This window comes from Anas acuta, chromosome 15 (genome assembly GCF_963932015.1).
Source record: "Anas acuta chromosome 15, bAnaAcu1.1, whole genome shotgun sequence".
Taxonomy (NCBI): domain Eukaryota; kingdom Metazoa; phylum Chordata; class Aves; order Anseriformes; family Anatidae; genus Anas; species Anas acuta.
The window spans coordinates 16,488,531-16,503,966 of NC_088993.1; the positions used below are offsets into that span (position 1 = coordinate 16,488,531).

At 48.1% G+C, this 15,436-nt stretch overlaps 1 protein-coding gene across 3 annotated transcripts in view; it reads left to right on the forward strand.

The window, feature by feature from the left end:
• LMF1 (lipase maturation factor 1) overlaps nucleotides 1-15,436 on the forward strand; it is a 186,594-nt gene that overhangs the window by 1,509 nt on the left and 169,649 nt on the right. Inside the window, exon 2 of one of the 3 annotated variants that reach the window (XM_068698852.1) lies at nucleotides 7,162-7,471. In XM_068698852.1, coding sequence (XP_068554953.1) covers nucleotides 7,162-7,471 — 310 coding nt within the window. Of the gene's footprint in view, nucleotides 1-7,161; nucleotides 7,483-7,825; nucleotides 7,845-15,436 lie in introns of those variants that run through there. The other 2 variants (XM_068698850.1, XM_068698851.1) reach the window with 2 other exon arrangements.

The following is a 15,436-nucleotide window of genomic DNA, read 5'->3' on the forward strand; positions in this document are numbered from 1 at the left end:
GCAGAGGCTGGAAGGAACAGGGTAGGAGGCTGGCTCCGTCCTTTATGATGGAAGAGGTACGACAGGGGAAAAGTTTACCTGCTCGTTACGCAACTTGTGTGTGATTGCAGTCAGGTAACAGCGATTTCTTGTCTTGGCTGAGTAACAGCCAAGTGACCCAAGGCCAGAAACATGGGCTGGGTTTGGGACAGGTCAGATTGCAGCTCTGGCTGTCACCTCAGTGTTGTAGGGACGCCGGTGCTGATCCTGACGTGGGGGAGATGCCGCCCAGCCGGGACCTCGGTGGGGTAGAAACTGATTGATGTGTCTGAGGTGGGGAGACCACGATCCGGCAGATTCCTCTGTCAGAGGCATGCAAAACCATGACATGGCTGTCGGGGTGGGATGCTCTCCAGGGAAGGTGTGTTGCCTTTTGATCTCTTCCGTGAGCCTGGGTTTAGAAACAGCAGAAAACAATTTTAAGCCTCTGTGCCAAGCACCTCTTCCACTCTCTTTTCTGAAGATGGAACCATTTACTCTTGACAGATTATTTTTTTTTTTTCCCAGACGTGGCGATCCTGCACACACCGAGTCTCAGACTTGCTGAGGAAACGGTTGATGGCGTTGTGACAGTTTTGACATTCCTCGGTTGTGGGATGTTTTTCCCCTTCTTTCATTTCGCCCTTCTCGGTGTAACCCTTTCATTCCTGCCGTGTTAGGAAACAAAACCTCAGGGGGGGACCTTGTCAGGGAGAACAGACACCCCGATGGCTGCAGCTCCTGCTTACCGTGGAGCTGTGTGAACTGGGAGCTTACTACTGAGTGTAAAAGGTGGGATGGGAGAGCAAAGGACCCCGTGGATTAGTAGAGAGAAACGCCATTTGGGGTGACAGTGACGTGGAGATGACAGGCCTCCAAATCATGCATGGCAGTTCTGTCCCTCACCTCCTTCCCTGGTGCACAAATCTGCTCCTGAGGAGCTGCTTTGTTGCCTGCTGCAAGCCCAGGAGATGCTTTCCCTTTGGATCCTTCCCTCTGGTAGGAGGACAGGCAGGTGTGAAGTGTCCGTTGTGCCCTCCCTCCTCCCCTGCCCCCTTTGGTTTTTAACAACTCTCCACCTTTTATTTTTTTTCTTTGAAGGGGGTTTCCAGAAGCATCCAGGGCCTGGGAAGTCCCTGGCAGAGCGGCTGTTGTCTGAGAGGCAGGTTGGAGATGGGAAGGTGGAAGAGGATCTGGTGATTCGCGGAGGCCAGCGACCAAGCCCGGCGCTGCTTGCAGGAAGGGGAAGGAAGGGGAGAACGGGTGCGAGCTGGAGGTGCTCAGCGAGGTTTGCTGCGTGAGGGGAGGCCAGGAGGGTTCTCCAAGCTGAGGGCTAACACACGTAAAGTGCCTCTGTAAGTCCTGTGCCCAGCTGCCCAGACACCTCTCTGATCTGTGGAGGCGTCTTTGTAGGGTGCCGCGTGCCAGTTCTGACCTGGCAGACTTCCACAGCTAAGACCCGTCTTCACGGGCTAATTGCAATCTCTAATTCATGGGACAGGGAGCCCTGGAGAAATGCGGTTTTGACATTTGAAGTCTTCCCATCGTGGTCCTGTGCTGCGTGTTCTTTATGCCAGGGATTGACATTTTGTACGTACAGAAAGTCTTTGGGGTCTTGGTGGAGGCGCTGTTACAGGTAAATAGCTGGTCCCAAAGCTCTTGACAACAAACGTGTGTTATTTGCTCCCTTCAGCCTCCTTCTAAATCATTTTAAGTGCCCTTTTTTTGGATGATTACTATCATCAGATTCCAGATGTAGAAGTTGAAGTAATTAGATACCACCCTTACCAATTTCAGCCATGCTTTGTAGAATGCTTTGAAATAAAAGCTATTATGTAAATACAGTTTATCTTCCTTCTCCTCATGTATTGTTTAATAGTAGTATTTTCTTTCCCCAGAGCTAGGACTACAGGAGGTTCATGCTACTTCTTCCTCGCTCTGAAATCTAAAGCCTCCTCGGGGGAGTTCGACTTCCTGCAGGTTCCTGGCTCTCTCCTGGTGTCCTTCCTCCCCTCTCTGCCGTCTGCCCTGCTTTCCCTTGCTCTTCCCTCAGTTATTTGAAGAGGCTCCCAGTCGCTTTCAGATTGCCTAGCCAGGATGCTGGTACAGCTTCTGACACTCTCTCTGCCCTGGAAGGTTTTATTTCAGCGCGGTGCTTGTAAGCAAGTCCGCACAAAGGCAGGATGTTAGCGCTGATGGTTAGCGAGCTCCCTGCTCCCTTTTTAACTGCACGAGAGGGCCCAGTAAGCGTGGCAGAAGCAGTTTTGGTTCTGATCTAAGCACTTGCACCGTAGGAAGATGAATTAATAGCAAGCAGGGATAGTTCAAGGGAAGCAATAACAAGAACTGAGGAGCGAACCTGTCTCCCAGCGTGCTGCTTGCCTGGAGCTGCTCGGGGGAGAGAAATCCCACAGCATCCTTTGGCTGCAGGCTGGACGGCTGCTGGTGTGCTTCTGAACAGCCTGGGTGCTGTGGGGGAACTTGTGAGCCGTGTCAGAGCCCAGCCTGGTGTGTTTGCTTCCTGCTATTTCAAGCAAATAGACAATGGGGAGGTGTGCTCTTAAAAAGCCCCCAGGTACAACCACCCCGAAGTCTTTTGCACCACTGCTAATGGCAATAAAAAAAGTAAGAACGGACTTGGTGTGCTTACTGGTGGCTGTAGGATTGCAGGAGGAAAAAGGGTTGCTTGATTTCATTATTCCTCTTTGCTTAGTACTGCACGTCCTTGCATTTGCGTCGCGGATCTTTGCTGGGAAATTTATCCATTGAAAACTCTCACAGCAGCTAGGAGACCATGAACATTCTCCTCCTTTTTCTTGTCGGTAGTACAACCAGCATCCAGCATAGGGCTTTTTTTTCTTTATTTTTTTGAATGCCTCGCTGGGTCAAAGGTGCACTTGATATATGGCTCCAGGCAGACATTTTTTTTGTGTAAAACGTAGTTTGGTTTTCATGAAAAGCTCTGTGCTTTTGCTTCATTTCTTCTTGTGGTTTGGGTTTTAAGCAAAAGTTGAGACTTCTTTTAATGGTGGGGAGAGAAAGCCATATGACCGGAAAGTCTTGGATTTCACATCTTTAAATCTTTACAGAGCATGAAGAATGGGATTCTCTCATTCTCCTACCATGACAGCCTGAGCCTGGACCTGGGGAAAGGAACTGAGGTGACAGGGCAATGTGGATAGACCAAATCATTTCAGATGGGTGACTCCTGTGCTGCATGCTCCAGTTGTGTTTATTGGTAGCATGTGGCTTTGAACAAGGAACGCCTTCAGCTGGGGGAGAGAGGAGCCTGGGAGGGAAGGGAGAAGGTGGAGGGGGGGGGGGGAATTAATGGAAAAATACAGTAAAGCACCTTCCGAGGTGAGGATAAGTAGCGAAGGTCTATTAGCAGCTGGTGACAATTTACATGTATTACTTATGTAAAGATCAGCTCGCAGCAGGTAGAGGAGCGTGCTCCCATGTGAGCTGTCAAAGGCTCCGTCTGCCTCCTGAGTGGGAGGGAGCATGGGAGTCGCTGAAGCCGAGTTTTTTTTTTTTCCCCATCTGCAGAGGAGTGAATAGTCTGAAGAAAAGCAAAGCGCTCTGGGGAGAAAGGAGAGATTGGCATGGGTGAAGGCACACAAATCTGGGCAGCACTGGTAAAAAAAAATAAAGTCCAGGTAGCAAGCAGCCACAGGGTGGTGGGGAAGGTGACAGGGCTTTGTTCTGGGTCTGGAGAATGTGAGATGTGCCCAGTTGTGCTGGGGGCCTGCAGGGGACACCCCTGGATTGGGAACACATGCCCCCTTGCCTTGGCAACCTTGCCCCCATGCCCTGGTGGCAGCACAGCAAGCCCGCCAGGCAGTGCCCCAGGTGGAAGCACGCTCGCTGACCATGTTTTATTTACCTGCAGGGAGTGGGAAGATGGGGAGTGGAAAATCCCCAAAGAAAAGGCCAAAGGTGAGAGAGCCTTCAGAGTAGGGGTTAAGGAAGAGGAACAAAAGCACAAGCTTTGGGGGCAAAAGGGACTTTTTCTTCTGACTAAACCAAGATCAAAGTGAAGATCCCTGGAGGGATCCTTCCCTGGAGGAAGAGGTGTTCAGGGAGAAGAAGCACTGACAAGCTGATAGAGAACTTTTTTTTTTTTTTTTTTCATCCCTGCCGGGTCTGTGCATCTCCTGCATTGCTGAAATCCTTTGCAAAATCCATCTTTATCTTCCTGTCTTTCATGTTTCTGGACGGGTGACATGGGAACTGCTGCCTACAGGGTGAAACCTCTTGCAGGTTTAGCTGGTGCCACGGCAGGGTGGGTCTGGATGACCTGGTGGTGGGATTTGGGAAGCAAACGGGATGTGTCCTCCAGAGGTGCTCCCGAAGATGCTGGAAATGAGCAGGAGCATGGCACGAAGCAGCGGCTTGGCCTGGGAAGGTCCAGGAGAAGGAGCTGGGTCAGGGACGGACCCCAAAAACCATGCGAGCCATGAATGACACTCGCCATCCTTGTGCCCCAGTGGTTCGGGGTGATGGATCCAAGTGTAGGTGGGTCTTGGTGAGATCTGTTGCCGATGGGGTTTAGCCCTGAAATCCTTGCATGCAAAATACCAGCAGTGCAGCATCTTGAAAGCAATCGGTGTGAGGGAAACCGCTCTGGAGCCCAGGCTGTGCAGTCCCTGGATGTGCAGCTCATGCCAGCCCTATAATGCACTCGTTGCTGCTTTCAGACTCAAAAAGGCTGTGCAGTCTTTTGTACATACAATTTCTTCAATTGCTATAGTTTGCTTTTCCTAATTTGCCCTTTCCTTGTTTATCTTGCATACTGTACAGGGGTCTAATTTAGATTTTTTTAAGGAAAAAAAATTGCGTAGCCGTTGCAGTTATGGGTTGGGGCAGCAATTTCTGTAGCGTTTCGAGGTGAATTTGATTAGCACTTTTGGAAAACTGGGCAGCAGACTGCAGTGCTAATCAGGGGAAGTCAAGCTGTGGAGTTTTAAGGTATAGTTGGTCTTTTTTTTTTACCCAGAACTGAAGATACTGTCTGAGGCTCAGGAGCATTGTTTCTACTGGTTTTGTGTGTTAGGTTTTCTGATTATGCAGCTGTGCTGAACAGAGTATTGGTAGAAAAATACAAAACACAGAACATTTAAAATACAGAACATTAAAATCTAAGATACAGAACGTTCAATTTGCTGTACAAACCCGATTCCTTAGTGCTGCAGACAGTTTTTTCCTGCCCATAATTGAGTAAAATATTCAGTGAGTCTTTAGCAGTGTGTGAAGTCCTTCGTGGTGTATAAAAGATGGGCAGAAAGAGATGCAAACGCTGAAAGCCTCAACTTTGTGTTGATGCTGGGACTCAGGACCTGCTGACATTGGTGGGAACCCTCGCAGTGACCTCGGGTCTGTGGGATTGTAACTTTGTGGTGACTTCACAGTGAGACTGAAATACATGCTGTGTGCAGGGAGGTGCAGCAGGTGTTTAGGGGATTAGCTGCAGTCCGTGGGAGACTTTCCTGTGTGTCTAGGGGGAAACAGGACATTTGTTTTCATTCCCTGGGGCTGCAGACTTGTGATTGCTGGCCTGACTTGAAGGAAATGTGGGTCCAGGCCTGAATTTGGGGTGCTGTTTCACACGGGCTTTCTACCGGGGTTCCCAGTGAGAGACAGCGACCAGCCGAGCACCAGCATTTTTTGACTGCAGAATGACAGCGTTCAGATAAGGAAGAAAACAGAATTGATCATTAACGAAGGAGGGCTGGGGGGAGATAAATTAGCATTTTGTAAGACCTCTGCTACTGCTGCGTGTGACGTGGCTGGTGTTTGGATAATGCCTGCGACGTGGGTAAGTGAGCTGCTGGGAGCAAAACGTGTGGAGCCTAATCAGGAAATGTCGGCCTTCATTTTTTTTCCTGAGAAATGGAGATTACTGCAGTTGCAAACTGCAAATTGGTAACTAGAGGAGATGCCTAAAATATGAGATAATCCCTAGAAGCTGACCAACTTGCTCTGTAGAACATCAAATTCTAGGTCTATAATCTGTAATTAAATTGCTTATGTGCTGTTAAAAAAAGCATCTGGCTCTTCTAAGATTGTCCAGTGCAAGATAGATCCTGTACAAGACAGCCATAGCGACATGTAAAAAGTAGCAATTTAGAGAATGGGAAAATATTAAATCTTTGTATTTCCAACCTACCAATATGTGAGAGGATCCAGAGGGTCAACCCGTACCATAAGTCCTGGCCTTTGCTATTGCAGTGTTTAACCATTACACTGCCAGGCAAACAAAGGTGTGTTTTGGGCACCACTGGGATGCTGTGCATGAGTTTAAGCTGTCTCATTAACCACCTCGTGAAATATTAAGTGTATTTAAAATGAGGACAAATTCCAATACTTGATAAAGGCACAGGTAATGCTTCGTAAAGATGGAAATAGGCTGTCCCCTGAAGTCAAAGCATAACATTGCGGATAAAATCTATCTGCCATGGGCTGTACGTGCTGGGAATAGTGTATATTATGTCACCACCACCACTGTTTGTGACACTGCAAAGTATTTTGTGAAACTGAAATGCCAGGGGTCAGAAAGTACGGCTGTGGGCACCCTTCTGGCTGCTTAAATCGTGCTCCCCAGTATCTGTGTGTGTGGGTTTCTTGGTGTATCCTCTACAAACATGTTTTGTCGGAAGCAAATTCCAGCTGAACGTCTTGGAATTAATGCATTGCTTTCACTCTGCATCTGCAATGCAATTAAGCTGTTTTCCTCATCCGCATTAGGAGATTAACAGCATATGTGAGTAACGCGGGGTCATGCAGAGTCTGACGGAGCAGGGCTGAGCCTCCTGCTTGTGTGCGGGGTCAGGTCGCGTGCTCGCGGGGAGATTTTCCCAGAAGCGTGGTGTTGAGCTTGCCTGAAGCAAGAGGCACGTCCCTTACAGCAGCTGAGGAGAAATTTTATCTCAAAACAGATGCTGTGCCGTTTCCTGGTGTGAAGGCAGAGACAGAATTCCTCTGCCTTCAGCGTCGTGGTTAATAGGAGTGACTGTGTTGTAGTGGAGATGAGGACACGAACAAATTCCTGCACAACATGTGAATATTCTTCTGTAACTTTGGACTCAAAAGGTACATTTCTGGGTAATTCCTAATACAATTTTTTTCTCTCTGTTCTCCTAGTTGTGGCCTTCCTGGTGGCATACCACCAAAACAAGCAGCTGATAGGAGAAAAGGGGCTGCTCCCATGTAAACTCTACCTGCAGAGCGTCAAGAAATATTTCAAAGGGAAGATAAACCTGGATGCTCTGAGCTATGCCCCAACAATCATCTGGTTTCTGGACTGGTCGGACATGGACAGCATCTTGGACAACATCTCTCTGGTCGGCCTGGCAACTTCAGCCTTTGTGCTGGTGACTGGATGTGCGAACATGGTCCTCATGGCTGTCCTGTGGGCTCTCTACCTCTCCTTGGTCAACGTTGGACAGATCTGGTAGGTTAACAGTCTCTCTGCCTTGTTTTTAATCCATAATTTCTTCTTGTTCATTGTACATGTTGATTTTCTATTATGATTTGAGGTTGGTGATCTGGCAAGGAGCGATGTGGGCATGTGAGAGAAGGGAGAAGGGAAGGTCTGTGGTGTAGACTTTGGTTTTAAACAATAATAAAATTTGTCAGTGCCCCAACTGTATGATATGCTTCAGCTGGTCCTCATGCTAAGGCCCCAAAGACACACCCTAAAGGAATGGGCCCTTGGGAAACCCAGCTTTGTTAGCTCACCTCATCAGGTACCTGCACCTCTGCCTGCGTGGAGCTGGTGCAGTAAATGGGGAGCTGAAAGGCCACGCCACAAAGAGGTGCCCAAGGTGAGGATGTGGTACATGTCACCAGCGTGGTCTGGCTTCACAGCACGTGGTAGGGCACCCTCATTATAGATGGCATCAGTGAATTTAATTTGAAGGATTTGCATGTGGTGGAGCAGCCCTGCATCCAGTCCTGTCCCATTCATTCCTCTCCTACTCCAGATGGTATGTAAGTGGGTGAAGGATAACAGCTTGGGTTTTCTGAAAAGCTCTGTTCTCCGAGCTCTTAACTCAGTATGAACTTAAGACCGTGAAAAGAAGCCACAATTTGAAAAAAGTTGCTTTCTGCTGCCCGTTTCCAAGTTATTCCCAAATTGCTTGTCTCTTTTTCTAGATACGTTACTACAGGGTAAGAATTCAAGCATCATCCTGCTCCCCAGCGATACAGGGGTCTCTGCCCTTGTAGAAACAAAATCTGGATGTGTTGCTTGACTTCTGTTTGGGGGTGGGATGGGGTGGGAATAATGCTCCCCCCGCTGCCAAAGCACAGCGTGATTCTAGCTGGAGGGTGGGCCTCTGGTGGTGGGAGGCTGAAGGCTTGACCTGGCCCTTCAGGAGCAGGCTAACTAAGAAATTAGCATAACGAGCTTTGTTAGTGCTCCTAAGGCAATCCGGAGTGCTCAGCATACTGGTGTGGCATTTGCAGAGTTGTTAAGATTTCAATTTTAAAAAACAACCAAACAAAAAAAAAACAGACTGGAGTGTGTTCTGTCCCCTGCTGGGCAGGCTCGTCCTGCACTGCTCCTCTGCTCCCAGTTACCTGTCCTGGTAAAGGTGGGCTCAAGGTGGGGGTGTGGATGCTCTGCAGGTGCTGGGGGGTCCTGAGGTTTTGCCAACGTAGCTCTGAGTGGCTGTTCTGTCTCTCAGGTCTTTGAGGGAGAAGTGAAAGGACAAGGGGATAGAAGGGAGTCCCCTGGTGTGCTGAACCACCACCAGTGTCCAGCAGACCACATCCAAATGCCTCCTCCCAAGGGGGTTTTGAAGCTCAGGACCAGGCGCTGGGGCTGTTTGCAGCTCTGAAGGCAATGAGCTGGCCGGCAGGAATGCAAGCAGAGCCCAGAGCTTGCATTCTGTGGATGCTGTGGTTGAAAGGAATTGCCTCTTGATTTTTGAGATAAGGCTTTTTTTTTTTTCTTTTTTTTTTTTTTCTTTTTTCCTCCTTTGCTACTTCAGATTCAGAGTTTGCAAGTTCCACTGCCCCAAGCGGGTGGCTCTGGGTATGCAGCAACAACACCGAGGGAACGGGGCAGGCTCTTTTGAGGGAAGGGGTGAGAGAAAAGGTGGGTGGGGAGGAAAGGTGGTGCTGCCTCAGCTTCTTCTCAGTTGTGGCATCAAATGCTTTAAACAGGAAATTAGGTTCCTTCTCCTAGGGGTGGGAGAAAGGAATCAAAGCAACCCAGCAGTACAATTCAGTCATCTGTGGTTACGTTTTTCATTAGATCCTCTGAAATGGGTCACTGGGTGGTCAAAAACATATTATTATTGTGCATATACTGTGACATTCAATTCCCTGGAGAAGGGGATGCTGGGTGCAGTGCAAGGAAATGTGGGGAGAGAGAAGAGGGGGGTTGTAAATAATTTCTCATCATCCTCCAGAGATTTGTGGTGGCTTCTGGTACGGGCTGAAAGTACCTGAGATCTGGAGAACTGCTGATCGCAGGTGGCAGCGCTGGCCTTGGAACTGAGTTGGCTTTGAAAATTTCTGCACTGATTTTCAGATGGTGTTAAGTGGTCTTTTAATGTTGGCTCCCAAGTGTGGACAGTTGGAGAGGTTTTGGTGGGCTCTGACTCTTCTCCAAAGCATCTGTTGAAGACCTCGGTGACTTCTTATAGGGCAAAAGATAACATTATCAGGCTTTCCTGGTCAGGGTTTTGGGATGACTCAATGAAGGTGTCTGAGATAAGAAATTCCCCCAGCGGCCCTGTTATTTGTGGTTGTTGAGCACCTAAAGGTGCTCTGCAGGCGCTGAGTCCTGTGGACCAGCACTGCTGGGCACGGACCCCTGGGCTGATCCAGCAAACGCTCCTCAGCTGCTGAGGGGGAAACCAGTTCAAGGAAGATACAGGAGGACAAGGAAGAACAGAGTTCTCTTTAAGCCCGTGAGGAACAATTTATTCTTTTTATTGCCTTTTTCTTTTTTTTTTTCCATTTTAATTTTAAACACTTCTATTTGTTTTGGGCTGGAGTCTCCAGACCCCGAGTGCTGCTGAAGGAGCGAGTCTTTCAACTGCTGTCCAGCTGGCTTGGGCTCAGAGTCAGGGAAGCTTTGGAAGGGCAGCCCGTCCCCTGGGAGAGGCAGGACACATCGCCTGCCTCCCTGCTTCTGCCGGCCACCTCCTCTGAGCCACGGCAGCTGGGGAATGTGCTGCGTGCCCGGGGAGCTGAGCCCACCGTGACAATACCACAAGGGAAGAGATGAAGGTCCCTGAGCATCTGATAACACCTTCGCTTGGTTCTTAGAAGTGCACTCACATAAAAAAAAAATAGGATTTAAAATCTGGAACGAGAAGGGTACCTGACTGGATGGTGAAGGCAGGTAGCTAATGACTGTGGGAAATGAGGTTTGGGGGGCTATGAGGCCACTTGGGTCACATCCTCGGAGGAATCACAGAATTACAGAATCAGCAGAGAACAGCAGGGCCACGTACTAGAGGGTGGAGCTGCCCTTCAGGATGGTCCCTGGTACTCTGAGCACACAGTGGGTTGTAAAAGCTACTGTGTGTGCAGGGAAAAAAGCTGTGCCTGCAGCGGTTGGTGTGAGGTCTGATAGACTTCCCAGGATAAGGAGTGCTTTGGGAACCTCAGAAGCTGAGAAGTGGGGCCAGGATGCTGTCCTGGCCCTAAACCCTTGACTTTGCTTGTTTGCTGTGTGAATTGTATGAAATAAGGTGTGCTTCGGTTGTGCTCAAAACTAGCCTAGCTTTTAGAGATTAACTTTGGTACCTCTAAAATGTAGGGCTGAGCCCACCTTTGCCAAATTTTAAGTGGGCAGCTTCTGTAATTCTGGGTGTTTTGTTCCCCAAAAAGCTGTGATATTCAGGGTCTGCTCAGGCCAAATCTGTCTGTGTCACAGGGCATGCACGTAACGGTGCCGCTGGTATCACGAGCTCAGCAGGTCTGTCTTAAGATGCTGGAGTTTTCTTCCCTCTGCAATTCTGAACTTTTCCTTTTGAAGTAGGAGGAGGCTGTCAGGCATCCAGAAGCACTGCAAGAGCACAAAAGAATACTTAATGTCTGACCCATGGGCTGGGTGAAGTGCTTAATTGCTGTGCTGGTTTTCTTGCTGCTGTTGTAGACTGTTCTTCATTTCAGTAAAGTAACAAGAGTAAAAAGCGGTCCCAGTTTAACTGAAGCTTTTTAATGAAACTAGAGATGCCTAAAAAAAAATGTAATGGGAACCTCATACTTTAGTGTCCACGTTTTTTAGACTGTAAGTCCTGCTTGTCTCGGTCCAGTCACTAGAGGAATGCCCTGTAGGTCCAGGACGAGTGGCTTTGCCTTTCTCCCTGCTCCTTCCCTCCTGAGTATTAATGTGAAAGATTGTAATAGATTTGAACAAGAATGGGAAAAGCTGCCCCTTTGTTTAAAAGGAAAAATACTTGTTGCGGGTGACCTCGCGAAGCCTCCAGTTGTGGTTTTATTCCCCGTGGGTTGTGCCGGGGCACACGTCTGCAGGGATGGGCCATCAGCAGAACAGGTCCTTTGTCAGGCCGGGCTCTCTGGGAGAGGTGTTCTTGCAGAAGTTAAATCATTTTTTGTACCAGAATAGCTAATGCACTTCCAAAGTGAATTCGTAATTCTGGAATAAAATCACTTTTATCCCACAGTAAGGTGTCTCCAGAGAGCTATTACATTTTCTTATATAAACAAACTCTTAAACTACTCTGCCACTGATCTCCTGTTTCTTCTTCTGTTGTTTCCTCAGAGAACCACCCCCCTGCCACCCAACATTCAAATGTCATCTGAAAACCCTTTCCTTTCCCATGGTTATTGAATTTTTCATTTTACGAAACATCGTCCACTGCTAGAGAAGCATTCAGTGGTACGGCTTGTAAGACACTTGATACAAAAGCTAGAATTGTGGTTTTTAAATCCTATTGCCTTTTTCCCTTTCATGACTAAGATTCTGGTAGAGTTACAAGAGCTCAAGGGAATATGTTAAACAAGCCAATAAATAAAACGTTATAGCATGAGGTGGCTGCAGCGTTCTGTTCACTGTGTTCTTCCCTGGTGGAAAATGTTGGTGGAGCTACTGCTAACAGATATTTAGGATAAAACAAGACTATGCAGGCATGCTTTTCTGCAGGGAAAATGGATCTGAGCAGTGCTTCAGCACTGTACAACCCCAGAGGGTGCTGGCAAGTCCTGTTGGAGCTGTGCTCAGGTGCCCTTTGAAGGCTGCGTGCCAAGGTGGCTTCCAAGAAGTTGCAGATGCTTCAGCACTTTGCTAGAGAGGACATGCGTCTGTCTTCTGTCTTTCTGCCCCCAAATGCCTGCTTTTTTATGTTTAGCTGATTGAACATAATATTAATAGCTTTTAACTTCTAATATTAAGAGCTTAATAGAGGGGCAGGTATACTGCAGGTCATGAAAGCATGTCTCTGAGGTGTGTAATTTAATTGCCATTAAATTACCATCCTCAGAAGTTCATTTACAATAGAGAATGAAGAAAGCCTTGTATGTCATGGAGGTTTTGTGTTTTATAGGTCTCATTAAAAACCACTTGACCTATGCAGGACTTTAATCACAGTGTTCTGTCTGCTAGCAGATGAACTAGTGAACGGTTCGTGTTGAACTCCATTAAATGCTAGGGGGCTGATGAGATGCTCCAGGCTGTATTTTTCCCTCTCCAGGAGGGCTTTAGTAGCCATCAGATGTATCTCTTCCCTATTTTCTTTCCTTTTTTATGTCTATAGCTTTGGTGTATTTTATTTTTATTATTTTTTATTTTATTTTATTTAACGCATTTGGGTTTTTGTCTAGTGTCTTCCCATTCCGTCAAAGCTGGGAACAGAGATTTTCTAAGCTTGTAAATCAAGCAACGTGTGAACTGTGGGCTGGATTTGGCAACTTCATTCCCAAATTTGCTGGTTTGTGACCCTCCTATGATGAGGGCATAGCGCTTACAGGGATGGCCATTTTAAGACTGGAAGAGACCCAGCCTGACGTGCAAAATTCAGATGGAAGAATCACCCGCTGAGCCTCCAGCAAACCAGAGCCACCTCAAGTGTGAACGATGATATCTACACAGGCTTGGTGTGTTTGAGTTAATGCACACTTTATTCAGCAGCGTGGGTTGTTCGCTGAGGCTTTCGTGACTACCCCTGAGCAAGCAAACACTGAAAGATCGCGAGCTGTGCAAGCAGGGAGCAGGAACGTGGGTGTCCTGGGTTTCACTGGTGTGCTCGGTTCGCTTGGAAAGTTTGCTGAGACTTCTGTAGAGGCAGGAGTGGCTGTGCTGAGCTGTGCGTAACTGTATTTAATGATGTGATCTTGGCAGGGTCTTTATATTATTTATATTAGTCCATGTCCTGCCTGTCTGGAAGGAATACAAGGGTTGCACTAAAGGACTAGGGTTTAATTAATGTTAGCTTTTCCAATTTTAAGCTTTGAAACGCAAGCAAAACTTAATATCATGCCTGAATCCAGTGTACAATTTTGAGTATTGTAAAAAGTGTCTAGGTTTTTAAGTAAATCACGTTCACGATTACCACCTTGGTGAGTATGCTAAGCTGGAGTCACTTGAGCTTTGCAAATAACCCTTGCTGCAACCTGGCTTTATTTTTCTAGCTCTCCCAAGTATCCCAAGGACAACAACAACAAGGAAACTCAGACTATCTCACTCCTTTATCTGGTCTTTGCCTTGGCCATAAACCTCAGGAATGTCTTTGTTACTGTGTGGATCGCAGCCTTGCATCCCTTTATTCCAAGCTTCCCTCCCTCCTTCCCCAGAAAGAACAGATTATCTCTAGAAACGTAAACCAAGAGTTGCAGGATCTCGGGGGGTCATCCTTCCTGTCGAGGAAGCTGCTTTTTGGCACTTCCTCCTCCTGCAGAAGAGAGGCAGAGGATCAGTTTCAAAGAGCGCTGTGAGCAGACGCGAGGGGCTGATATGACACGTTAATGAACAGGGAGATTAATGCCATGTGACACCGCTGCCTGCACTACAACTGGGAACTAATGAGGCTAACGAGAACCATATTTTTGTTCGAGAGATTAAAATTTAATCACGGCTGATGTCAGAAATGAATCATTTCACGTTCTCCATCCCCCTGCCCCCAGCGTGTTTAAGGCTTCCCCTCCTGGCCTCGGGCTGGCTTTTTGGCTCGGCAGCCCCTGAGAGGGCCCAGCCCCTCGCTGCCCCCTTGGCATGGAGGCTGGGCCGTGTCTCTGCTCTTCTTCCTCAGTCCCTCAGAGCTGTGAGCACGGGTTTGGAGCATCAGGCTGCTGACGGCTGGCATTTGAAGGCTGCTTAATGGGGAAACGCAGGGCTGGGGCAGAGCAAGGAGCGTGGTCGGGTGTCCCGGGAGGCCTGAGCACATCCCTGCTGTGCCTTCTCCAGAAATCTTACATTAGTCTGAGTATGGGTTGAGATGACAGGCACAGATCCACCTGGTGAAGCAGCCAGGTCTGGTGGAGGCAGGAATTGAAGCTCTGCACGAGCTGCTGGTGGGAGCAGTGCTGCCAAACACCTCGCGGGCCAGCATGGGACTCGTTGGTGACATCCTAGGCCACATCGGTCCGGTTGTTGCCTGCTTCCATGGGTGTATTTAAGGAGAACTGACCCATGGCGAGTCCAGCTTGCCATCGAAATGCTCTGAAAAGTGAGAGAAGTGGTTCTGATCAGTTGGTGTGCCAGGGTGTCTTGAGCAACTGCGGCATGGGAGATTGCAGCATCTGCCGGGGATGTTAATTTCTGTAGCGGGTAGCGCCTCTGTGATTGGTTTCATCTAAATAATAGGGATGCCTGTAGGAATTTAAGTATCTCTGAAAAGAGGGAAGTTGAAGAGGAATTAATCTCTTAAATTGGTTGTATCTAGTGTTTTCACGTGCTATAGTTACTGGCTTTGCTTCGCTCAAAAATGACACCTTTGGAGGATTTTTTTTTAATTTCTATCTTCTGTAAGATAATCAAAGGCTTATTAAAATCACTAAATGACTATGAGGGAAGGAGCTGGTCTCTGTCCACACCAAAGCATCACACCAAGGGTCCCCTGGGACGTGCACGGGGCGCTGACCGGTGCTGCTGTGCGCATCCCCTGTGTCCCATTGCTTTCTGTGCCCCTCATGCCACTGCGTGTGCTCTGCGTTCACGGCCTTTGAGGCTGGCTGGTGGTTTTGTAATCTTGTTAGTTAATCCCAGTAATCGCTTCTGTCTAAGCATCGGGGCTGCTACCTGCTCACGGTACGAGGATAACACAGAAAAGCAGTGGTGTGTGTCTGCTGCTCTGCTTCGCAGGAAGCCTGACAAAATGATTTAACCTCGTAGGGCGCAGTGCTTTGATAGCAGAGTGAATGTTAGCACAAGGCAAGGAGGGATTTTCTTTCGCCTCCTCTCTGCTTCCCCTGCTCTGAACTTGATTTCACGAGAAGA